General features: G+C 43.6%; 3 protein-coding genes across 4 annotated transcripts in view; all 3 read left to right on the top strand.

Moving 5' to 3' along the window:
- nbeal1 (neurobeachin-like 1) overlaps positions 1-501 on the top strand; it is a 116,195-nt gene extending 115,694 nt beyond the window's left edge. The window contains exon 58 of the mRNA XM_063212079.1: positions 1-501. This exon is cut by the window's left edge and continues 259 nt beyond it. The gene's annotated coding sequence lies outside the window, so the exon portion shown is untranslated.
- A 3,826-nt stretch (positions 502-4,327) lies between these two features.
- On the top strand, positions 4,328-19,015 carry LOC134459692 (cation channel sperm-associated targeting subunit tau-like). The gene is made up of 13 exons (XM_063212078.1): positions 4,328-4,593; positions 4,760-4,861; positions 5,071-5,119; positions 6,902-7,035; positions 7,485-7,616; positions 9,692-9,736; positions 9,951-10,019; positions 10,428-10,519; positions 13,055-13,195; positions 15,082-15,211; positions 15,409-15,469; positions 16,979-17,001; positions 17,738-19,015. Exons 1-13 carry the CDS (start codon positions 4,489-4,491, stop codon positions 18,866-18,868), a joined length of 2,214 nt encoding a protein of 737 aa, XP_063068148.1. The 5' UTR covers positions 4,328-4,488; the 3' UTR covers positions 18,869-19,015.
- Positions 19,016-19,567: 552 nt separating this feature from the next.
- The window catches only part of nhej1 (nonhomologous end-joining factor 1), a 40,957-nt gene continuing 35,524 nt past the window's right edge, over positions 19,568-25,000 (top strand). Inside the window, exons 1-4 of one of the 2 annotated variants that reach the window (XM_063212646.1) lie at positions 19,568-19,665; positions 20,128-20,364; positions 21,252-21,485; positions 22,619-22,757. In XM_063212646.1, the coding sequence (XP_063068716.1) occupies positions 20,179-20,364; positions 21,252-21,485; positions 22,619-22,757 (559 nt within the window). In that variant the 5' untranslated portion in view covers positions 19,568-19,665; positions 20,128-20,178. Of the gene's footprint in view, positions 19,666-19,715; positions 20,365-21,251; positions 21,486-22,618; positions 22,758-25,000 lie in introns of those variants that run through there. The other variant, XM_063212647.1, reaches the window with a different exon arrangement.

The raw sequence follows: 25,000 nt of genomic DNA, 5'->3' as shown, positions 1-25,000 counted from the left end.
CAATCATTGACAATCATGGCAACTCACCCAGAGGTTTCGGCCAGTGTGATTGGATGGAATGACTGATTTGGCTGGCTGGCTGGCTGGCCCCGCCCCCTTTTACCCCCTGCATGCGGTTCAAAATGGAGGATTGTTTGGTGGGATCCTGTCTGAAGATGGCGGATGATTAGACTTCCTGTGTGTGTGTGTGTGTGTGCGTGCGTGTGTGTGTTGTGATAGCTGGACAGGCGCAGGCGCTCTGGCTCAGCATTTCACAAGTGTGTGTGTGTGTGTATGTGTGTACATGCGCGTGCGTGTGCGCTTGTGTGTGTGTGTGTGTGTGTGCGCGTGCGTGCATGTGTCACTGTGCTTCCCAATAGCATGCCATCCTGTCACTTATCTGGTATCCCACAGTCACAGTCCTTCAGTTTTCTCATCATCGTCACCATGATCACCATCCGTGTACAACAGTAGAAGTTATTTCCATGTTCGCCAAGGGGACATTTTGTGTGCGTGTGCGTGTGCGTGTGCGTGTGCGTGCGTGCGTGTGTGTGTGCGTGTACGTGCGTGTGTGTGTGCGCCTTTTTTTTATTTCCTTGTGCAGGATATCCCAAGGCCATGTGTTACTGTATGCGATGGATATCCTGATTGTGTGTGTGCGTGTTTTCACAATGCAGAACAGCGACATACTCCTGTAGGGCACACATGCTCACCTACAGGCACTTCCACTTATCCTTAGTGATGTAAAAAGCTGTTTAATTGTGTTTTGGTGCTATGGACGCCATTGTGGTGTTCTGGTGCATACAACTCACTGGTTTTAACACACACACACACACACACACACACACACACACACACACACACACACACACACACACACACACACACACTTTTAAATGAAGTTTTAAGGACATTTTGTTGATTTTTTTTCTCAGTGATGCAATCTTTCATAGCAAGCTTTCTTGCGTGCTCACACACACACACACATGCACGACTTGCCAACAGTGTGCTGAGCAATGTGTCTGATGTCACGTTTGAGGGCGACTTTATTTTTTAACGTAGAATGTTTTCTTTGCGTGTTACTTGAAATGATCATATCTGTATGTCCGTTTGCTTGCTTGTATGTATGTATGTATGTATGTTTGTTTGTTTGTTGTTATTTATGTGAAGAAGGCTACAGTACGCAGCCGCTCCAACTGATCTGTAGGATTGAGATGTGGTTGAGACATTTTGATTCTGTTTTGTTTTTAGTATTTTGGCTCACCGCCCCCACCCTATCAGTAAACCCTCTGTGTCCAGGGCTTATACTAAGAAGGTGGTTCAGGAGTGAACCAGGTTAAGTTAAAGGGGCTCCAGGTAGGATTAAAAGTTCAATTAATCACGGTCACGAGTCAGGCGATGCTTGTGCGAGTCATTAGTAAGTGAACGATGGCTCTCGCGGCCGCTTCCACCGTCCGCTGTCAGAAAACACCACATGCAACTTTTGACAGCGTCGGACCGAAACAGCATTTTTTTTTCATTACGGTGTAGATTTTGAGACAGGCATGCCACGGGCGCCGCGCAAATGACGTCGTCCTACCTAGTGCCCCTTTAAGAGGTAAATCATCTAATAGAAGAGTAAAAGAATACTTTTCTTGGTATAGGCCCCAGGGGTTACCCACTGTCTTCCACACCAATGGGGTACACTACAGCCAAAGTGGCTTTTCCAATAGGCATGTTTAATGACTCACTTGGTTAACAACAGGATGAGCACGTAGTAAATCTTGTAATACGAGAGCACTGAGGCCTTGTTTTGACTGAAGCATGAACCACTTTTAGTCTCTTCTATCATACGTTTTACCACTCACTCTGCGGTAAAATTAGCTGAGTCAATCACTAAACAGCCTTTTTGGAATACACTCAAGGTGCCCAACACACTCTGCTCCACCACACCCCACCTTTGACCCCCCCAGCCCCCTCACGTGGTACATTCCAGCCTGTAGTTTAAATGACTGACCAATCCAAAATGCTCCCCTTGTCTTCCGGGATTATTCCATGGGGCATCCAGTAGAGGGAAAGGGCTGGGCTATGACGCTCCAACACACACACACACACACACACACAAATACACACACACACACACACACACCTTCAGCTGTGATGCTCAAATATGTTATGGTGTCTCAGATGCTTCATACACAGACACACACACACACACACACACACACACACACACACACACACACACACACACACACACACCAATTCCATATTTCTAGATGCCAGTTAAGTAGCTATGCAGTGCTGGAAGCCAGTTTGCCAAGTCTTGGTCAGTGGGATAAGCCACTTTTCCATCTCCGTTGCGCTAATGAGCGTTGGCCTGTGTATACACCGGTGTGGTCCTGTATAGTATATCCACTGTTTAATCAACAACAGCTCACCTCTTTACCTCTTTCCTTCTATCCCCCTCTCCTCTCTTCCTTCCTCTTTTTCTCTCCCGTCATCACCCTCTCGCTCTCTTTTTTTTCGGTTCATTTATTTCTACACCGTTCCGTTTACATACGGTATGCCAAAAATACTCTGTGGAGGGACGTGGGACGGTGGCTATAGGGTGTAATACAGTGCTTTGGTCAGAAGAGGGGGTAATTGCATTGCTTGTCAGTAATACGGAGCCATATAGACATGCATTGTGCTGTATGTCTGTCTATGTATTGAGCGGTCATTCAAGGGCATGTGTGTGTGCGTAGACGTGCCTGTGCCCCATCCTATGCACCTGCTCAATAGTGATGCAAAGAGTTACACCATCAGAGATCTAATGACAAAATGTGTGTGTATGCGTGCGTGCGTGCGTTTGGGTCTGTGTGTCTGTGTGTCTGTGTGTGTGTGTGTGTGTGTGTGTGTGTGTGTGTGTGTGTGTGTGTGTGTGTGTGTGTGTGTGTGTGTGTGTGTGTGTGTGTGTGTGTGTGTGTGTGTGTGTGTGCATATACAGCCATCGTGTCCTTGATTTGTGTGTGTCTGTGGTTGTTTATTTTGTTTTATGATGCGGATATTGCTTACGGCAATATCATTCACCTCTGAAGTAAACAAACAAACAAATAAATAAATAACACAGTGCCTTTGTCCCATAATGCATCAGTACTTCCTGGTGCAGGAACCCTTTCCCACCCCTCAGACTTTGCCCTCCATGAACGTCAGCATTCCACTAGAGAAATTAAAGATGAATTGAAACCTTTTGGGGGGGATCTGAGTACTATATGAAAGCTTTTATCCTAGGTTGAATCTAACCAGAATCTTAAAACTATAGCTGCTTTAGATTTGACTTGTCATCAATGGGTATATGAGTTTATTGTCTGTGTGTGCGTGTGTGTGTGTGTGTGTGTGTGTTTGTAATGGTGTGCTTATTTATAAATACGGTATGAAATGTACAGCATGGTTTTTATTTCTGTGTATTTGAATTGTATTTTTTTGCACTTTCCAGGTACTACCAATTGTTGAGATTGATTGACTGATAGATTGATTGTTTAAAATGGCTTCTTGATCTGTACAGACAAACTGCTTTGTATACACCAGAGGAAAATGAAAATTAAAGCCCTATTGAAAGCAGTGACATTAGCCTAGGTTGTGTTGTGTTGTGTTGTGTTGTGTTGTGTTGTGTTGTGTCTCTCTCTCTCTCTCTCTCTCTCTCTCTCTCTCTCTCTCTCTCTCTCTCTCTCTCTCTCTCTCTCTCTCTCTCTCTCTCTCTGAAATTCAAATGCAAAGAAAGCTTTACATTTTTTAAGGTAAATAAAAGGCCTAGACCTAATGAAGGTGTGTGTTACATTTTAGCCTTTCTCACCATATGCAAAGTAGGATAAATCAAATGTAAGCTAAATTAAGACACAGGGTAAATTTTCATGAATGACTTTATTCGCCTTTCAGTAGACTAGGCTGCAGTTTCTTAAAATGCACTGTGGCTGTTTTGCATGTCTGATTAGAATGTGTTGTGCCAGATGTCCACATCACTCAAATTGGATTCACACATTTTGCCATGCCTACAGCCCTAGCCCCTATATCTAAGAAATTTCAATTGATTTTTAGCACTACACACTACCGTGAGCGCTAGGTGGCACAATTGTTCCTTAAATCGAGAGGCACCATAAGCCTAGAGTTTTTATTATTATTATTTAGGCCTAGGCCTACTAGGCTACTTGACGGCAGACATTTCATTCATATTCTAGCATACGTTTTCTCAAAAATGTCTATTGCTTCTTTTTCTATTTTGTCCATTTCTGGGCTGGAACTATTGAGACCAGACAAACGTTTAAACTTTGATCTAAACAGAAGGCGACTAAAATCTGATCCACATCGGCTATTTGTTTATGTTCGATTCAAGCTGTTGTGACGACATGGCATAGCTGCCTCATCTGCGTCTGGCTTATGTGTTCTCTGGACGTCTTTGGCCTGCACCGATATCTACTATGAATTTAAAACTAACTTGTTGAAGTGGGCTGTCACACTATTCATCTACCTGCGCAGAGCCATATCTTTAGAATGGATCAGGTGCTGGGGAGGGCGGGAGACTCAGATGTCTTCCCTATGGCCGATAACAACATGCTGTCGCGTCGAAGGCAATCTACTGTTCTGGGCATACCGCAGGTGAGCAGGTCTAGCCTGGTGGTGCATCACCTTTCTTTCTTTTCATGAATATCTGACCGGGTAGGCCAAGCCCTCGGTAGTTCACCACTACTGTCTACTCTAGAGCTCTAATCGGCTTCTGATTGACCATCACAAATCAAGTAGACCTATACTATTGCCCTGCCAGGTAGAACAGGGGTCGGCGCACCTTTACAGTCATGACGCGCAAGATGGACATATGGAGGAGGACTATCGTTATTTCAGGAAGTTGGTCGCCAGAGGTGCAGCGGTGAGTTGCCTATTTGTGTATGGGCATAGTATTTCGCAGCCTTCCCTGATACAAACTATAGTCTAAAGGAAGGGACATAATAATAGAAGCCTAAAAGCATTTCATTGATATGCAGATTTTAATGTTTTTCATCCTGCTGGTGTATAGCCTATTAAATTGTGGACACTGCGCGCTCGGCTTGAGCGCGCCACCTTTCCCTGTCTCCGCAGAGGGGCGTTCTAACCGTCCACATCAAGGCATGCCGAGACTTCAACGCCAGTATCCTTCACCTGCATGTCACAGCCCCTTCTTTAATAATGCGCTGATCCCCACACACACTCGGGCTGCTCAGCTGTGTGACACAAAGTTTAAGTTTTAGTCTACAGCAGGATGTGGTGATGTACCCTTTGACAGCTGAATTCCATCAGGTGTGTTTGTGTGTGCGTGTGTCTTTGCGCGCGTGTGTGCATGGAAGCAGGTGGGGGGGGGGGGGGGGGGGGGGGTGCAAAGGGCTCAGTTGCCCCGGGCCCAGGGCGATTGGGCGGGGCATTATTTGGGCCCTCATTACATTTAATGTTTTGGGTTGGGGGCCCTTTCAGATGACTTTGTCCTGGACCCAGCCAAAGCTGTCAGTGGCCCTGTGTGTGTGTGTGTGTGTGTGTGTGTGTGTGTGTGTGTGTGTGTGTGTGTGTGTGTGTGTGTGTGTGTGTGTGTGTGTGTGCGCATGCAGTCACAATAATTTTAAAACCTTAAAGAGAGATGGGGAGAAATCAGTAGGCCCTACTGTAATGGGTGTTTGCTGTGTTTATTAATAGAACATAATAATGAATACATCATTTCAGATTAAAACGCAGCTATCACACACCCTTCAAGTTAGGTCATACATCACTGCACAACCAACAAAACTTGCTCACAAATCTAAATCAGGATTTCCCCCAGCACTTTACAGTTAGGACTATGGAAAACAAACACCTGACACCTACTTTAGATCCCCTGAAAAGTTGTGAATTTAATTTCTGACTGCTTTTCAAAGTAGTAGATCAATTTATTTTTGGGTGGTTTCATATAATTTGCCATGAAATGTAACAACACAATTTTTCCAATAAGGATAGCTGTCTCTGATCCCAGCTAACACCTCCACCCACCTTGGCTAATAAGTCTATGGGAAACACTGTAAATGGTAAAAAAAAAAAAAAAAAAGGGGGGGGGCTTTTGTCATCAGCAGCCAGACTGGCTAGTTGATCTTAAAACCCTTTTGCGCAGAGCCAATGTTATAACCTTTCCTCACTTAAATTGTAATGGCAGTCTTAATCTGTTACTTAAGGCTCTCTGTAATGTCATAGCAATGTTTTGATGATGTTGTTGAGTATTTTCAGCAAATAGTGAATAGGCCCACCCGCGACCCCATCTGTACAAAGAGACTGCTCTTACTAGATACAAAAACACACGCCAAACTGAATTTCCACCAGCATTTGGCTGGTTAGTGGGCGGCTGTTAATATTTCCAAGTCGTGCAGCATGTGTGTGTGTGTATATTATCTAGGGATGCAAACGATTAATCGATTAATCGAATTTAATCGGTCAATACATTAATCGATTGAAAAACATTATTGCAATGAATGGACAATTCAACTGACAAGAGACCCAAGTGAAATGGGCATGTAAAGAGTGTGTGTGTGAAGAGGGGTGTGAATAGTGGGAATATTTAAATCACGTTTGGATTAAAGATTTGAAATAGAATTAATTTAAATGTGGTATTTTATCTACATTTTTTATGAAATTTCTTTAGATTTTTTTAGAGATTTCTGTGGGAAAACGCCGCTTATCAATGAATCGTATGTCAATCGATAAGGCAATCAACCAACGATTAATGAATTCGTCGATCATTTGTATCCCTAATATTATCCTGAGCGCTGTGTCCTCAATGCTGTGTGTGTGTGTGTATTATCCTGAGCGCTGTGTCCTCAGTGCTGTGTGTGTGTGTGTGTATATTATCCTGAGCGCTGTGTCCTCAATGCTGTGTGTGTGTGTGTGTATATTATCCTGAGCGCTGTGTCCTCAGTGCTGGGGAAGAAGGGTGTGCAGGGCTTCCTGCGCTTCAGCGTGGCGGGCGTGGTCAAGTGCACCAAGGTGCAGCCCTACAAACAGGAGCAGAAGATGCTCTTCAACGAGTGGAAGTACTTCTCCATAGAGAGGGTGAGAAACCACACACACACACACACACACACACACACACACACACACACACACACACACACACACACACACACACACACACACACACACACACACACACACACACACACACACACACACACACACAGTTTATACGGAAAAAAAATAGACATCTTCACACATATCTTGGGCCCATGTTCTAACACAGACACACACAGATTATACAGAAAACATCTTAACACACACACACACACACACACACACACACACACTATGTTTATACAGAACATACTTCTACACATCTTCACACACAAGACACCACATACAATGTCAGCTGATGCCTAAGGTGGGAGAGGAGACACTAGATCCGGCCTATGGCCTAATGACAACACACACAGTCATCTCTCTCTCTCTCTCTCTCTCTCTCTCTCTCTCTCTCTCTCTCTCTCTCTGTGTCTCTCTCTCTCCAGATCCCCAAGGGAGAGAAGGCGCTGGATCCCACCCATGGCCTGATGGTCGTGGAGCTGCTCTTCTTTGATAAGGAGACCGGCAGTCCCAAACTCGTAGGCAAGGGCGTCATTAAACTGGTCGACCTCCTCAATGTGAGACGCACACACACACACACACACACACACACACACACACACACACACACACACACACACACACACACACACACACACACACACACACACACACACACACACACACACACACACACACATCTTGGTCATATATTGGTCTAAAATAATAGGCTTGTTCGTGACGACGCAGTAAGATTTTTGCTAGGCAGTGGGCATGGTCAATTCTGTTCCAACGATGCGCACGTAGCCAAATTACGTCATATTTGTTTACAAACTCTAAAGGGATCCTTTTTTTTTATACTACAGGGGGTGTTGGGATTTCCTGGTGAACCAGTAGCCTGTAAGTTACAGGCTATTGGCACACTGCCCTTTCACACCTCTCCGCAGGCGTGGTTTAGTCAAAAGATGCTTGCACGTGGTTGGAGCAACCTCATATGAATGACATGACACTTCGACCACTCACGTTGAAGCTTTGTGACGTAGGACGTGTCGTCGAAATTCTTCCAAAACCATTCTCTGCTCGTCCTTTAGAAAATCAACTTGAGGTATTTTGGATAACACCGCTGAAATTGCTGCTTCCATCCCGACGCATGATAACTCCTTGCACGCCGCCATTACTGTTGTGATTCAGGGAGGGGGCGGGCACAGCCGAACTACCCTGGGGGAGGGTGTCGCGTTCGATAAACGTCATACCCACTGAAATCCCTCCCTACGATCCTGATTCGTCGTGCTGCCACGGTTATTTCGAAAACGGAGGAGGAGGGCGAATCACTGGTGTACCAGAAGGTTTGTGTAGCCCAGCCCCCTGGGCGTCAACACATAGCTTCTGGTTCACCAGGAAAGTGTTGGGAAGTTTATGAAGTAATGGGGGCGTTTGAAAAAAGGTTGAGAACCACTGGTCTAAAATGTGCTTAAAATGTGTCATATGCCTGCTCAATTCTGAGGAAAAATCTATATCACGTTATTTCAGTGAATATTGAGATCACGATTTTTATAGACAATATTTCTTTTAGAGACAAATAATTGTGCTAAACAATTCACAATCTTCCCTTCCTTCAGCAGTGTGAGTGCAGGGCCATGGAGAAACACACAGTTGTGTTCTGCACGAGTGTTGGTTAGCTCTGTCTGCTCTATGCTCGCAATGGCTCAAGTGGAGTGGAATATATTGCGCTTAGTGTAACCTACCTTTTGGAAATATAGACAAATGACAAAAATATTGTTTCAAACCGATATTATGAAATTTGATATTGTTTGACAGCAATATTGATATCACAATATAAATTTTATATATTGCACAGCCCTACGCACACACATGCACACCAGACATCCTTTGCCACAGCTACCAGTCGAACTCTCATTAACTCTGGAAAGGTGACACACTTGAATTTGAACATAATAATTTCCAAATTTGTGTTTTGGATTTGGATTTGATTTGATTCAATTGATATTTGTCAGAATTCCTTAAACGTAAAGTATTAAAGTGTTGCTGTAGTTGCTGTAGTAGTTGCAGTAGTTGCTGCCCATTGGGGCAGCCGTGGCCTAGTGGTTAGAGAGGTGGTCTTAAGATCAAGAGGGTTGCTGGTTTGAATCACACCTGTACCTCTCCATACACCTCCATCCATGGCTGAAGTGCCCTTGAGCAAGGCACCTAACCCCACATTGCTCCAGGGACCATAACCAATATGCTGCAAATAACTGTAAGTCGCTTTGGATAAAAAGCGTGAGCTAAGTGAATTGTACCGGTAATGTAATACATGTACTGAACACTGGACCCTTAAAACCTCTCTGAGTGCATCTTAATATGCGACCTTGCCTCCTCCACTTGCCTCCTCCACTTGCTTCTCGTCATGATGACATCACTGACAACAGCATTATATTTCAATATCTTGCAAAAGCTCAATTGTAGAGTCTTTTTCTCATTTGCAATTGGGATGGTGAATGAAAAACAGTCCCTCAAAAGTTGTTGTGGCTAGGCTGACAGCTGGGAAACTATCGTTTTCTCCACGGAGGAGGGGCCAGGAGGCGGGACGAGGAGACAAGCGCAAGTGGAGGAGGCAAGGTCGCATATTAAGACGCACTCTCTGTCTCTCTAGAAAGAGCGGATTATGATGCACCTGGACCTGAAGCGCCTCAAACAGGTGTGTACCACATGTCACTGTCATTGTCCCTAACTGTGTCTTAAATACTGGAGAAAGGTGAACGCCTTGTTTTTGCCATTGTTTTATTTATTTATTTTATTTCATTTTATTTTATTATGCATAGGCCTATAGGGTATATATTTTTAAGTTTTTATTATTTTTAATTCGTTATTTACACATTGTTTGTGTGTGTGTGTGTGTGTGTGTGTGTTAGGTTTCCTGTAAATTGGACATGGACTTGGTTCTCTCCTATGGAACCTTTGGTTATGGTTACTCCCATCAGGTGCGTGCCCATATACCAGTGGAATGCAACAAAGTGTCAAATAGCTATCAGTCACTTTCATGGTCATGGGATGACGATGACAATGATGATTATGATGGTTAAAAAAAGCATCATCCAAGTGTAATGTAACGTAATAATGATGATGATGGTGATGATGATGATGATGATGATGATGATGATGATGATGGAGCTTATGATGTAAGACGGTGATGATGATAGTGATGAAGGTAACTGATGATAGTGATGATGGTAAGTGATGATAGTGATGATGGTAATGATGATGGTGATGATACTTATGATGATAAACGTATCAGCCTAGTTTAATGTAATCTAGTAGTGATGATGATGATGATGATGATGATGATGATGATGATGATGATGATGATGATGACGATGACGTCTCCTCAGCTTGGTAACATGCGGAGAAGCATGCACAGCTTTGTGGACCGCTCGCTCTTCCTGCGCTGTCCACCACCCGAAGAACGCACGGACCCACACTAGTGAGGCACACGCACAGACCCGGACACAGTCTCTCTCTCTCTCTCTCTCTCTCTCTCTCTCTCTCTCTCCACTTTGTAACTGCAAGTGTTGTTTGCTGTGATTATGACCTCAATTTTAAGCCACTTTGGGGAAACGCGTCTGCCAATGGCAATGTGATGTAATTCCAAGGTAGGGCTGGGAAATATGACGATATATATCGTTATCGTGATAGAAAAGTGTATATCGTGACCTTTCTCCTATATCGTTTATATCGTGATAGTAATTTTATACAATTGAATATCATTTAATTCCATTCCATATTGTCACAATACACACTATAAGTTCATTTTCAAAACATTCAATTCATGCATAAGATGCACAATGGCACAAGGTCAACAAAGCAACTGTTAAATTGAGGCAAAAATATTGTTTTGAGTGAAATATGTGTTTATTTAAAATTTGACCCTAGCAACAAATCTCAAAAATGTTCTGACAGGACCAAAACACGTTATAATAGTTGGACAATTCTACAAAATAACACAAGGAAGACAATTTTAAAAGGAACTATACTGACTGCCAACATGAAGGCACAAATAAAAGACCAGTGCACAGAGCCGATGTCATTCTAAAGTGAATATGTTGAGGGACTAATTACTGATTTATTGCACAGAAAGATTGAATGATCAAAATTGCAGGCTTATAAGTCCTATTTCTGTAATGTAAAGTTCTGTGAAATCATTTTATGAGTTATGAGATCATGAAATAGCCATTGACAATAAGCACACTATGACACTCCAACAATGACAGCTGTTGAAAAATTGACCCAAAACACAATGCTTGATTAATGCACATTATACAGACATTTAACTGTGTTGCATGTGGAAAAGATCATTCTGGGTGGACCCAGAAGACATGTGGAACTGTCCTCTGATTACAGAATGGAAAATATTTAATCCTTTTTGAAAATCATGGAGTCATGCACCCCCAGGTTACACAGATGATTAATATTTCCTCTTGTCTTAGTGGTCAGTCTAAAAGACAGCATATATGATGCTAAATTGGTGCAGTAGTGCCTTGGTTATGGTCGTCTTACTCATGTGGCACATTAAAATGAATGATGAAGATATATACAGATTGTAAACAGCATACATACGGTACCAAGGCATTATGTTTTGGAGCACAGCCTTTCGATATTGCCCCCTAATGATGGTAAATTTCATTCTCTACTGTGTTCCAACAGTACCGTTCCATTATAAGAGTAAACAGGTGACAAAATAGTTTTTGTGCAGTCAGGATATGGCACATATTAAGCATAACAAGAGCTGAAATCATGTCTCACACAGAAAAAAAACATATTTTTTGAATAAAATTATGCCATCAGTAAAGGTATTTAACCATTAAGTCTCCTCCCTTGTGTTGTGTTTAGTATTATCTAACTTTAAAAACATTTCATTGGCCCTGTCCCAACTTTTTTGGGATTTGTTGCAAGGGTGAAATTTTAAATGATCACATAATTACCTCAAAACAATAATTCTGCTTTACTTTAACAACTGATATATTGTCTGTGCACAATGCTCTACCTTATTAACATACTGAATGTTTTGAAAATGCAAGTATTTTGATTTTATTCACAAAATACCAAGTGTCCCAACTTTTTTGGAATCCGCTTTGTAGTCTCTCACAGAGAGTAGCCTACTGATGATGGCAGAAACTAGAAACGTCTGCTCTACTCTGCTATGACAAAAATTAAAAAAACTCCTTGTGCTTGACCTTACTGTCTTATTCAGTGTGCAAAACTGCTCCCACCTTGAACAATTTAAGTATAACCAAACCATATAATAAGCTGGATAACATTCGGTGAGGTGGTCCCTACCGTAGAATATCAGTTAGATCAAGACCCTCCACTTCACCGTGGGGTCCTGCATCTCTCTGTCGTGTGCTACTGCCCGGTACGGACCTTCTCGCCGAACCTTATCCATATTACATAACATTTCATGTTGTCACTATGCTATAACTATAAGAATACAAAGATCAAAGAAATGTCGTTGGGCAACGTGACAAAATAAAGACAATAACTGAAAACATACCTAATTGTGATTTACCATTATCGTAATATAAAGTAATTCAAATCGTGACATGGTTTTTTTTTTTTCATATCGCCCAGCACTCCATCTAAGTGGAGTCAAATCAAAATGTCTAAGTGTTAACATCTAAGCGTCAATCCATGAAGCTAAGCAACGGTCAGGAAACTATATGGAAATTACTTGTATTATGCAGTTACAAGTTCACATAGAATTCACATAGAAATCACATAGAAATTATCACATAGAAATCACACTGTTATCACATAGTAATCACACTGTTACCACCCTCTGCAATGTGATCTGTGGTCTGCAATGTAACGTGTAACCCACTTTTTTAACTAACCTCTCCTCATCTGCCAATCAGCATCGTCTGCAATGTAACATGTAACCCACTTCACCCAATGTAACGTGTAACCCACGTTTTAAAAAAATAATTATTATTTGACCAATCTCTCCTCGTCTGCCAATCAGCAATGTCATAACACCTCGTGCCCAGCCCGTCCTGGACGTCATTGGCGCGCTGCAGAGGCGTGAGAAGGGGGAGGCGTCGCAGCAAGATGCCACCAGCGGCCTCCCGCCCATGCTCATGGACATGCTCGCCAGACGCGGCAGGTGACCAGGAACTTAGCCAATCACACTGCACCATACAGTACACACTCAGCAGGTGACCAGGAACTTAGCCAATCACACTGCACCATACAGTACACACTCAGCAGGTGACTAGGAACTTAGCCAATCACACTGCACCATACAGTACACACGCAGCAGGTGACCAGGAACTTAGCCAATCACACTGCACCATACAGTACACACTCAGCAGGTGACTAGGAACTTAGCCAATCACACTGCACCATACAGTACAGTACACACGCGGTAGGTGACCAGGAACTTAGCCAATCACACTGCACCATACAGTACACACGTGGGTGACCAGGAACTTAGCCAATCACACTGCAGCACCATACAGTACAGTACACACGTGTTCAAAACGCAGTGCCATTTAATAGGCCTACTCAATATCCCTCCCAATCATCCGACTCTGGTCGTGTGTGTATGCATGTGTGTGTGTGTGCGTGTGTGTATGTGTGCGCGCGTGCAGGTGCACGTGTGTTGTAAGGCTAATGGAGTTGCTGAAAAAGTTTGGGGTGTGTGTGTGTGTGTGTGTGTGTGCGCGCATGTGTGCACACGTTTTAAGGCTAATGCAGCTCCTTAAAGGGCAACTCCTGCCAATTTCCATGTGCTGTTGTATTGCTTCCGCTACCCTTGACTTGTCAGTACACGGTGACGCCGCTGTTTTTGGCCCAGCCCTTTCCGAGATATGAGCTATTCTAATGGGGGCAACTTTTGTTTACATTTAAAAAAAAAATGAGCATAGGCCTACTCCAAATATTTTCCCAAAAGGTATCGCTGTTTGCTAGCTGTCTGCTGATGTTGCATAACCTTTTGGATGTTTTTGGGAATAAATAAAAATGTTTTTTTGAAATGTAAACAAAAGTTGCCCCCATTAGAATAGCTCATATCTTGGAAAGGGCTGAGCCAAAAAATGCAGTGTCACCGTGTACTGACAAGTCAAGGGTAGCGTGAGCCATACAACAGCATATTGAAATTGGCAGGAGTTGCCCTTTAAGAAGTCTGAGGAGTGTGTGCATGTGTATGTTTGTTTGTGCATGTGCATGCATGCATCTGTGTGCGCGCGTGCCCAGTGGCGTGCACAGATATTATGGGGGACAGGTGCTCAAGGGGGGGAGCGGGGGTCAAAGTGGAACTTCTGGCTGCCTTACTAGGCTACATGCTACAGCACATCAGATTAGGGCTGCACGATTATGGAAAAAATCATAATCACGATTATTTTGGTCAAAATCATAATCACGATTATTCATCACAATTATTGATTTTTGCTGATTTTTTGGAAAATTACAACAAGATGAAATATAACCAAGAATGAATTACATACGGGATGAGCAAAATAAAATTAATTGAAATAATTATGTAAAGGCAATAGCATGAAACTTAAGTGGACAGATTTCTGGCCAGAAACACCAGCCTGTCAGTATGTTCTGGCTTCAAGGACGCTCTCAAAAGTAGGTCACTATTGCCACGATTAAATCACGAGTTCGATTTCACTATTTTATCACGATTTTGATTATTTTTCGATTAATTGTGCAGCCCTACATCAGATCATTATTGTCATGTGCTTTTGATTGCCAAGAATTTTTAGAGGATCACGTCAACATGGACCACAATACATTGTGACCAAAAAAAAAATAGTTCAAAAATGGCATTTTTGTCAGTAGGGCAAAGAGGCAGGTGCTTGAGCACCACTTCGTCCCTAACTTTGAAAGCCCATGCGGGTGCCCATGCTGGCGTGCGTGCATCAATGGCTGCTCCAGCTCCATTAGTTTGAGTAGTACGAGAACCCATCTGATGTCTGTGTGTGTGTCTGCGTGCTTGCGTGCGTGCGTGCGTCCGTGTGTGCACGTATGTGCGTGCGTTACCAGGCTCCTCCAACTCAATGAGCAGTTTGAGGAGTACAAGACCCCGTCCGAGGCTGTGCAGGACCTGGAAAAGATGATCCAGAAGAGAGGCCTTGTCTACGGCAGTACCTGGAGGCAGAACCGCAAGAACAAGGTATAGTGTACAGCAGTGTTATAGAGTATGTATTATACAGGAGACTGTGTGTGTGTGTGTGTGTGTGTGTGTGTGTGTGTGTGTGTGTGTGCATACACAGCTTCTCATGCATTCATGCACAGGCGTTTCTGTATGGCCTCTTTGTTGTTGTTATTGTTGTTGTTGTTGTCATAAACAATAATATTTTGTGTGTGTAGAATAAAGCTTTGAACAGGTGGAAGAAGTCTATAGTCACGTCATTGATGAGCAAGAAACCGGGTAAGTAAGCGCAAGTACTCGCACGCACACGCGCGCACGCACACGCGCGCGCGCGCGCGCACACACACACACGCATACGCACACACACACCGTGAGCAGAATTATCGCCGAATGATCAGCGAACTATAAAACACACTGTAACAAACCCAACGGGTTCACAGGAAACGTCACAGAGTAACTGCCAAAGAAGAATTAAAAATAATTAAAAGTGAAACTGCCAGAAAACGAGCAGTCATATTCCAGAACGGAAACCCATGCATTGAATTTCCAGAAGAATATGGTGTTCAGCACTTTGAGACATTGTGAAGCTAAGAAAGGCTGAAACCAGACAACCATTCAACAAGAAACTGAAGTCAAGACTGGGTCAAAAAAAATATCTTCAAACTGATTTTTCAAAGGTTTTTATATGAACTGGGGAGTGAGACTCTTGGTGGACCAGGTGGACGAGCTCAGCCTGTACTAAGAAGATGGTTCGGGATTAGGGATGCAAATTATCGATTAATTCATTAATCATTAGTTGATAGCCTTATCGATCGACTTACGATTAATTGATAAGCGGCGTTCCCCCCGTTGATCGATTAAAGTCGATTAAACGTTTGCATCCCTTTTAGGGATTAAACCAGGTTAAATTAAGAGGTACATGATCTAATAGAAGAGCCTGGAGTCATCATTCAAGAAGACAGGCCCCAGGGCTGACTTTGTGATGTGTATAAAGCTCTATTCACACGCCAACAACGTCCTGCATAAAAATAAGGCTCCTCTTAAAAGATGCAGACTTTTCCCTCTATACCACCCTTTGTGGAATATTTCTTTTAGAAACTGGCTGTAGGTATGGGAGATGTGTTTTACACCAAGTTCAATCTGAAATAGCGCAGCTCATTTTTAATAATAGCAGACCATACCAGTATCCTACCTCCACATAGATGGCATCTCACTCACCAGTTCATAAAACCTTTGAGCAAGGTACAATTTGTCTTCAGATATATTTTGACCCAGGCTTGACTTCAGTTTCTTGTTGAATGGCTATCTGCTTTCTTACCTTGGCCATGTCTGTGATTGCTGAAGACCTTTTTCCGCTGGACACTCAACGTAGGTTTCAGATCTAGAATATGACAGCAATGTTGGGTAATAGTTGTGTGTCTGGTAGATTTTTCTTAATCTTTAGTGACTTTGTGAACACATTTCTTGTTACCCCGTGGACTTTGTTGCGTTTGATAGTACTATGATCATGTGACAAATATTTTGGAAATTTCAAGACATCCCTCTGGGAGACTTTAAAAATCGTTTATAAACTTGTCAGAGTATGGTACAAATATGCATTACCTGGAATGCTTAAATCCAATAGGTTTTCATGTTCATACAGTTTGGAGTTGGAAAATGTGTATAAAATGGACGATAGAAGACCTCATTCATTACTACATATTATTATGATATATTTATTGAAATATTATTGGATATATAATTAGAATCATTATTAGATTTTATTAACTTTTCTCATCTCCTCTGCAGCTCCAGTCACAGAAAAAGAAGAGGTACGGATATCAACTGTCTTCACTTCTTTCTCATTCAGTGTGATTGCATGCACATCAATGTGCAGAACACGAGGCACGGTTATCCCAGTTATGATCAAATTCGGCATCAGGTGTTATATGTTACATGAAAATGTGTCTTTCTAAGCAATCCACATTGCATATGCCATCTGCTCAAAACCCCAAATACTGAAGTTGGGAAAAAGGTGTTTACATGTTGAAATGCAAATTCTTGCTTAATATCCCGATTATATGCAGAATACTGATATGCATGTAAATGCATTTAGTGCACTCACCCACTCGGACTACTGACACCTGTAGATACAAAATCAGAAACAAAAAGAGATATTTTTTCATTTACTATGTGTGTGCGCACGTATGTATCATTGTATGTGCTTCTGTCAAAAGCTTGCACCTCTTTCAGCTGAACCTTGTATGAATTGTGCTATACAAATTAAGGTTTATTTATTATAATGAATAAAAACATGTACAGCAAATGATCAGTATTGCTATGGGCAGACAGATGCATTAGATAGTGTACATCACTGTATACAGTGTATAAATGTTTCATGCAACATGTGACGTGGCCAGGAATATACTACAGTAGCTGTAGGACCCAACACAGGATTAGTCCTAAATTTGTCATAGCCTGATCTAATCCAAATGAATCCTAAATATCTCAAAATAGGACTACAGTATCTCTCTGTCTCTGTCTGTCTCTCTGTCTCTCTCTCTCAAGGAACAGCCCACAGGCTTCAGAGCTATCGTCATGGCAGCGATGAAGGCTGAGCAGAAATCGAAAGAACTCCGCACTGTCACCTTTGCGGATGACATGGATCCATCCAAAGTGCCGCCCAACAGAGATGAGAACAAGCTCGGGAGAGACGAGGATGGGGCGATCGCAAGGGCCTTGGACAATCTTAACCTTGCTCCTGCCGATTCAGCAGAAGTGGCCCAGGAGATCCCGAAGAAGCTGGGAAGTTCGTGGGCTAGAATTGGCGCCCGACTGGGGGGTGGCGGGAAGACAACTGAAGAGGAGCTCGCTGTCACCATTGAGAACGAGAACCAGAGTGCACCCACACAGCCTGATGCAACCAGCCGGCTCGGCCGATTTGGAGCCCTACTAGGAAGCATAAAGCAGTCGACTGAGGAGGATGGGGCTGACTCTAGCCAGAGCCAGAATCAGACCCTGATAGAGGATGTACCCGACCAGCCCACTGCTGCGACCGGCCTGTTTGGCGCGAGCTCCCTTTGGTCTCGTCTGGGTGGTGGAAAGCAGTCGACTGAGGAGGATGGGGCTGACTCTAGCCAGACCCAGAGCCAGAATCAGACCCAGAATCCACCCGACCAGCCCACTGCTGCGACCGGCCTGTTTGGCGCAAGCTCCCTTTGGTCTCGTCTGGGTGGCGGAAAGCAGTCGACTGAGGAGGAAGGCGCTGACTCTAGCCAGACCCAGAGCCAGAATCCACCCGACCAGCCCACTGCTGCGACCGGCCTGTTTGGCGCCAGCTCCCCTTGGTCCATATTTGCGCCACGCCTGGGTGGCGGAAAGCAGTCCACTGAGGAGAAGGACAGCACCCTGGAGGACCTGGAGGACCCTGAAGAAGACCCGACCCCATCTTGGCAGAGCAAGCCCGGCAGCGTCCCCAGCCTGGTCTCGGCACTGTCGCAGCAGGACCTGGAGCCAATCAGGAGCAGCCTGGCCTTCGCCCCCTACGCCACCCCCACCGCCACCGCCAGCTCATCAACCCACCTGACCTTCGCCCCCTACACCACCCCCACCGCCAACGCCAGCTCATCAACTCACCTGGCCGAGCACCATCACAAGCAGAAGAAGAAGGGCCAAGAGCCCTATCGTAAACACCGATAGCTCTGTCAGACCTACTTTGTCTACTGAGAATATTTAACATCAATCTACGTACCTACCCAACCCACCTTCATATGAACTAAATAAATACATGCATACATTAATTAAATTGAGTTTTTAAAAAGTTCATAAAAAATGTTCCAATCATAATTGTGGACATTTTATTCTTTTTTAGCAAGTGTGTGTGTGTGTGTGTGTGTGTGTGTGTGTGTGTGTGTGTGTGTGTATATGTGTGTGTGTGTGTGTGTGTGTGTGTGTGTGTGTGTGTGTCAGTAGCTGAGATATGAGCTTTAGGTCTCTGAAGACTGTAAGCAGCTAAGCATCAATAATAATAATAATAAAAAGTTATGAATGAAACTTACAAATGAATGATTCATAGATGGACCCCTAGAAGTCTTGTGGTAACGTTAGGGAACCCCTGGCCTAATGCATTCCATGCACCACTGACTCATTTCAGATGGAATGTAGTCATTGAAAGTCAAATGTAGCCAATGAAAGTCATTGAATCACAATATGTTTCTTTTTTCTTTCTTTCTTTTTTGTTATTTAGGCTGTGGTATTTTCACTGCTCGAAATGATTCGAAATGTTTCTCATTCTTCTTGCCGTCTCCGTTTCTGACACAGAAAAGTAAGAAAATGGACAAAAACACCTCAAACTTCTGCTATTTGCAGAGTTTTAAAGTCGAGTTCAAGTAGGCCTAATACACACGATGCTGACAGACGCAGTTTGAAAGAGCGGAACCTTATCTTTGGTTCCTCGTTGGACGACGGACATGTACGAGAGTCGGAACAGTCCCCTGGTAAGTGTACTTTTTCTTATCACTTTCAGTATTTTCTCTTTAAAAATGTGACCAAAACCACTGTTCACTGAATTTCAAAGTCACAAGGTTTCAGTTGGTCTAACCAAGATTCTTTAAGTCCCCTGTTACCGTAATTCTTGTCCCCAAACTACCCGAAGTCTGACTAAAGACTGTCATTACGCGGTGAAAAGGAGTCAAAACACAATTTTACAGATCCGTGTGGCTTTCGAGCACATTCCTCCAAGATGAGTTTCTCGAATTTTCGACATAACTTGGTTGAACGTGAACGACCTGCTGCCACCACTAAATAGCCAAGGCAACGGGCACTCCAAATGCCAACACCATCCTACCTCACATTAAGGAGATGTTGTGGGAAAGTAATTGAGCTTGTACCCTGCGATAGGCATCCTACCAAACCGCAACAGCATCCGTGCGCGCTAACACCCCTGCCCACTCACTCAGTCTCACCCCAGGACCAAGTCCTCTGTGACTAACTAACCCCTTCCCGGTGGAATGGAGACCGTTGGGCATAGCGAGATGGCTTTGACAGACCTGTCCTGGGCGCCCGTGCGATTGGAGGGAACGGAGCTTCTGGCCAAAGCCTGGTTCGGGGACACGCAGTACCGCGTGCTACTGAGTGATCTGCGCTGCGTCTGGGAGGAGGACATGCGCGCGGACGTCATAGCAGACAGAGCTCAGGTGAGACATACGTCGAGAAAAAAAATCACCACAAACATTTAAAAGGGCAGGGGGGGCACACACCTCTATTTTTGTTGTTTCTTTATTTTGTAATATTACCACCCATCTCAGGGCGTTAGAGTAACTGAAGAGTTCTGCCCATTCAGGCGTAATAGTAACTGACGAGTTCTGCCCATCTCTTTCTAGTGCCATCACAATGTTACACATAGGCTACTAAATCTAACCTTTATTTAATATTGTTCATGGAGCATTATTGACGAAGCATAACCACTAGGATTTCTCCTCAAAGCCCTCCCACCTCCATTTCTTCATTTCTTCTCTCTCCTATCCTTCCTGTCTCATCTCATTTCCTTCCTCCTCTTTCTTTATTCCTCTGTCCTACCTGTAGTAGGCCTACCTACCCTGGGGTGCGTTTCACAAAAGCGTAGTTGTTAGCCAGTTAGCAACTTAGGTAGCTGCACAGCAAACAACAAAGTAGCTAACAACATACGTAGTTACAACTATGGTTTTGAGATACGCACCCCTGTTTTGTAGCAGAGTTTGTGGTTTAATGGGCTCTCTCAAGGACAGAAAGCCATTCTTTATTGACATGTGTCAAAATCATACCGTGCCTCACAGTATAGACCACCCTCTCTCTTTTTTCCAGATGCTTTTCTTGTATTGAGAGTGTGAAGGAGAGGGCTCCTCCCTTCTCATGCCGAGGCGAGATGTTGTCGGGGAAATATTGTATGTTATGAATTGGTGATCCATTGGTGTCCAATAAATGAGTTTCAAATCTATCTATCTATCTCTCTCTCTCTCTCTCTCTCTCTCTCTCTCTCTCTCTCTCTCTCTCTCTCTCTCTCTCTCTCTCTCTCTCTCTCTCTCTCTCTCTCTCTCTCTCTCAGGAGCTGAATAAAAGGTTGCGTGCACCGGCTGACGCTGTCTTCTCCCACCTGCGTAGTGTGGCGCTGCCTCTTTTGTCTGGCCAATCCCACGACACCACCGCCACCGCCACTGCAACTGCAGCCCACTTCACAGTCCATAGTCATGACGACAGGCTCACAGTGCGGCTCAAGAGTGAGCTGGTGGGGGTGCCATTCCACTGGGAGTTCCGCCTCCGCCCCGCCCCTGTCACAGTGGTACGGTTCAAATTGACCCATTATTGTGAGGTCCAATTAGTCCCTGTCATCGTGGCATGGTCCAAATAGCCCTTTTGTAATTAAAGGGGTATGCCACTATTTTGGGGCTTAATACAGTTAAAATCGTTGGCTGGGGTTTATAAAGGTGGTTAAGTGTCTTATTTTTCATGTGAAGCGTTGTCGCTAAGCTAGTGAAAGTCAATGGATCCGTGTAGCATTGTAGCATGCTACACGGATCCATTGACTTTCACTAGCTTAGCAACATGCTCCCTCTTTTAACTTGTCTTGAAGCAAGACAACGGCTTACATGAAAAATAAGACACTTTACCACCTTTATAAACCCTGGCCAACAATTTTAATTAGATTAAGCCCCAAAATAGTGGCATACCCCTTTCAACTCTGCCAATGCCCCCTGTTACAGTTGATTTTTCCATATAGCAACACTTTACAGTGGCACTGTGGAATGGCCCCTGGTACGCTGGTTTTGTCCAAATCTCCCTTTTTACAGTGGAACATTCCAAAAGGTCCCGTCACCATCCCTGTAGCTTCTCTATCCGATGTGCCCCCCTATACTACTGCGTTTTTCACACCATGAGTCACACTTTTTTATGGTTTGGCTGGTCCTACGTCTTAAACTTGGGTATGACTTATATTTTTTAAATCTACCTTAGTTTCCGGCCTATAAGCCGAACCCACTCAAAATGACAATAAAAAAGTAATTTCACATATATAGGCCGCACATCTTTATAAGCCGCAGGTGTCCACATTGTAACATGGGCTATTTACAAAACATTCGTTCTGGAGCAAACTCTGTTCACGTTGTGCTTGTCACATGTAAAAACCTATCTATCTCAGCCGCATCATGGTGTAAGCCGCAGTTTTCAAAGCATTAGATAAAAGTAGCGGGTTATCGGCTGGAGATTGGTATAATTTCACGTCTTCGTCACTTTGACACTGGCAGTTCTGAGAGGGTGTTCTATGCTTGTGTGGCACTATCTGCAAGGGTTTAAAAGTCCACACAATTTGAACAAGTTCACATTGGTGCTTGTCACAATGTACAATGTACTGTCAATGGGTGCAATACACCTGTAAAATGCGGTACAGTACAGTAATTTTACTGTGTCGTGTTGCAGGTGTGCAAGCAGCTAGTGCGCCCTCTGCTGGTGATGACCCGGTTACTGCAGCGGCAAGTGACAGATCTGAGTGGGCTACTGGGGAGGAAGGATGCTGAGATCCAGGATTATAAGGAGAACGGAGCCACACTGACCAGAGGTACACACTGGCATTATATAACCTTACATGACATTCTCTCCACAGGGTAGCCTACACAGCATTACATTACATTACATTAAATTTAGGGGAAAGGAGCCCCGGTAACCTATGTATTATATTACATCAGTCGTACACAGCATTACAATACATGACATCACAGAGGTGGGCCAACCGGGCAGTTGCCTGTGGTGACACCCGAGAGGGGGTGGCATCATTTTGGAACCCCGCCCCCACCGAGAACACTGCCCCCAAATTACATCACAGAAATCGCTATAAACGTTTTCAAATAGTTATGAGCATATGAAAAATGTTTTTTTCATTTCATTTCTACGCATTGTTGAAATAGTATTACTATTAGTGGGTTTTGTTAGTTAAGCTTTTTTTTTTTCACCGAGGGCGGGGCCAGCGCGGAAGGGGCGGGTAATGGGGGAAGGGGGGAGGTGCTTTGGGCACAACTCATTAGGTGCGATCGATTTACCGTCAACGTCAGCAATGCACTCTGGAGGAAAATGTCGCATAATGGTTAGATTACTTGTCCAATTTACCAAATTTCAGTCAAGTTGCGACTACAAGGTGATATGTCACATGGTGTCAAACTGTCGGTGTCAAACTGCTGTCAATCCGGTAGCAGACGGACCTTGCCACTCCCGCAGTTGCTTATCGCCGTTGATGCTCCCTGCATACCGCCGCTGCTGGACGAAAATCCTACACAAATTATTCCATTATGACCATGTGAAAAACAAGTTGTCTTGACAGTTTTGAAAATATATTTACAAAAGTATTCACAGCCTTTGCTTAATACTTTGTAGAACCACCTTTGGCAGCAACTACATTCCTTTTTTCATTACGAAGTGAAAAAGGATTAAAAGGGAGGATGTTGACATGCATGCTTCTTTAGGTGTAATTCAGATTTCCAAAGTTGACGCCATTCATACATCCCCAAACGATGTCAGTCCCACTACCACACCATGCTTGACTAGCCAGATGATGCACTTTTTTTTGTAAAATTCACTTGTTTATCACCACACATGCTTAACACCATCTAAAGCAAATTTGTTTATCTTGCTCTCATCAGACCACACAACATGGTTCCAGTGATCCATATCCTTGGTCTGTTCATCTCTCTTCAGACCAAGATAAACAAATTTGCTTTAGATTGCGTCAAGCATGTGTGGTGGTAAACAAGTGAGTTTTTCACAAAAAGTGCATCATCTGGCTAGTCAAGCATGGTTGTGGGACTGACATGGTTTGGCAATGCATGGATGCCGTCAACATTGGAAATCTGAATTACACCTAAAGAAGCATGCATGTCAACATGCACTGTGACTACAGAAGCAGATCATGATACTCTCCATAGGATTTCATTCAAAGCTCACACACCCATCTATTTTAGCCAGGTGCAGACACAAAATGTACAATTTCAATGTACTGAAAGGTTGAAACACACACTGATGACCTCCCTTTTAATCCCTTTTCATTTCGAAATGAAAAAAGGAATGTAGGTGGTTCTACAAAGTATTAAGCAAAGGCTGTGAATACAATACTTTTGTAAATATGATTTCTTTGTTTTTTATTTTTATACATTTTCAAAACCGTCAAGATAACTTGTTTTTCACATGGTCATAATGGAATAATTTGTGTAGGAGATTCATTTGTAGCATTTGGAATGAGGCTGTAAGATAATGAAATGTCAAAAAGTGAAGCGCTGTGAATACTTTCCGGATTGACTGAAAGGTGGCTGCCTTCATTATAGGCCTAAAGTGAAGGGGAAAATCCTGGTTTGTGTTCATAGTACGGCCCTCAGATGAATTTGAAGTGGCCTTTCAAATGAAAAAGGTTCCCCACCTTAATTCCTACCTCGTAATTATGACAAACTATCTATGCTTAAATTTAGCGTCCGGGGGACCCACAGAAACCTGTAGCCTATTGGCCCCAGGCAATCTTAATCCAGTCCTGCCTGGGGTGCGTTTCACAAAAGCGTAGTCAGAAAATCATATATATAGGGAGATAAAGCAGGCGGGTTCTTTTCCAGTATCCGCTTTACGTCAGGTGAATGCCCCTTTAGGAGACCTTCGATTAGGAGACCTTCGGAGTCTTGAGGTTGAGAATAAATGGAGTCCCCTTAGCGCTGTAGATGGCGGTAGCGCACGTCTTGTGCAAACACCACGAAAAGAGAAGAAGAAGGAGGGACAACGCCCCCTTAGGAGACCGAATTTTGAGCACTCGCTTTTGCATTGAGTGGC

This window comes from Engraulis encrasicolus, chromosome 12, assembly GCF_034702125.1.
Source record: "Engraulis encrasicolus isolate BLACKSEA-1 chromosome 12, IST_EnEncr_1.0, whole genome shotgun sequence".
NCBI classification, from domain to species: Eukaryota; Metazoa; Chordata; class Actinopteri; order Clupeiformes; family Engraulidae; genus Engraulis; species Engraulis encrasicolus.
This window is presented reverse-complemented; position numbering and strand designations above follow the sequence as displayed.

What these genes read in the sequence shown, in the direction of transcription:
- LOC134459692 (XM_063212078.1), top strand. Translation starts at nt 4,489, where the DNA reads ATGGATCAGGTGCTGGGGAGGGCGGGAGACTCAGATGTCTTCCCTATG. An exon ending in TGGTCGCCAGAGGTGCAGCG is followed by an intron (nt 4,862 to 5,070) that starts GTGAGTTGCCTA and finishes CTGTCTCCGCAG; the next exon opens with AGGGGCGTTCTAACCGTCCA. An exon ending in CAGTCACAGAAAAAGAAGAG is followed by an intron (nt 17,002 to 17,737) that starts GTACGGATATCA and finishes CTCTCTCTCAAG; the next exon opens with GAACAGCCCACAGGCTTCAG.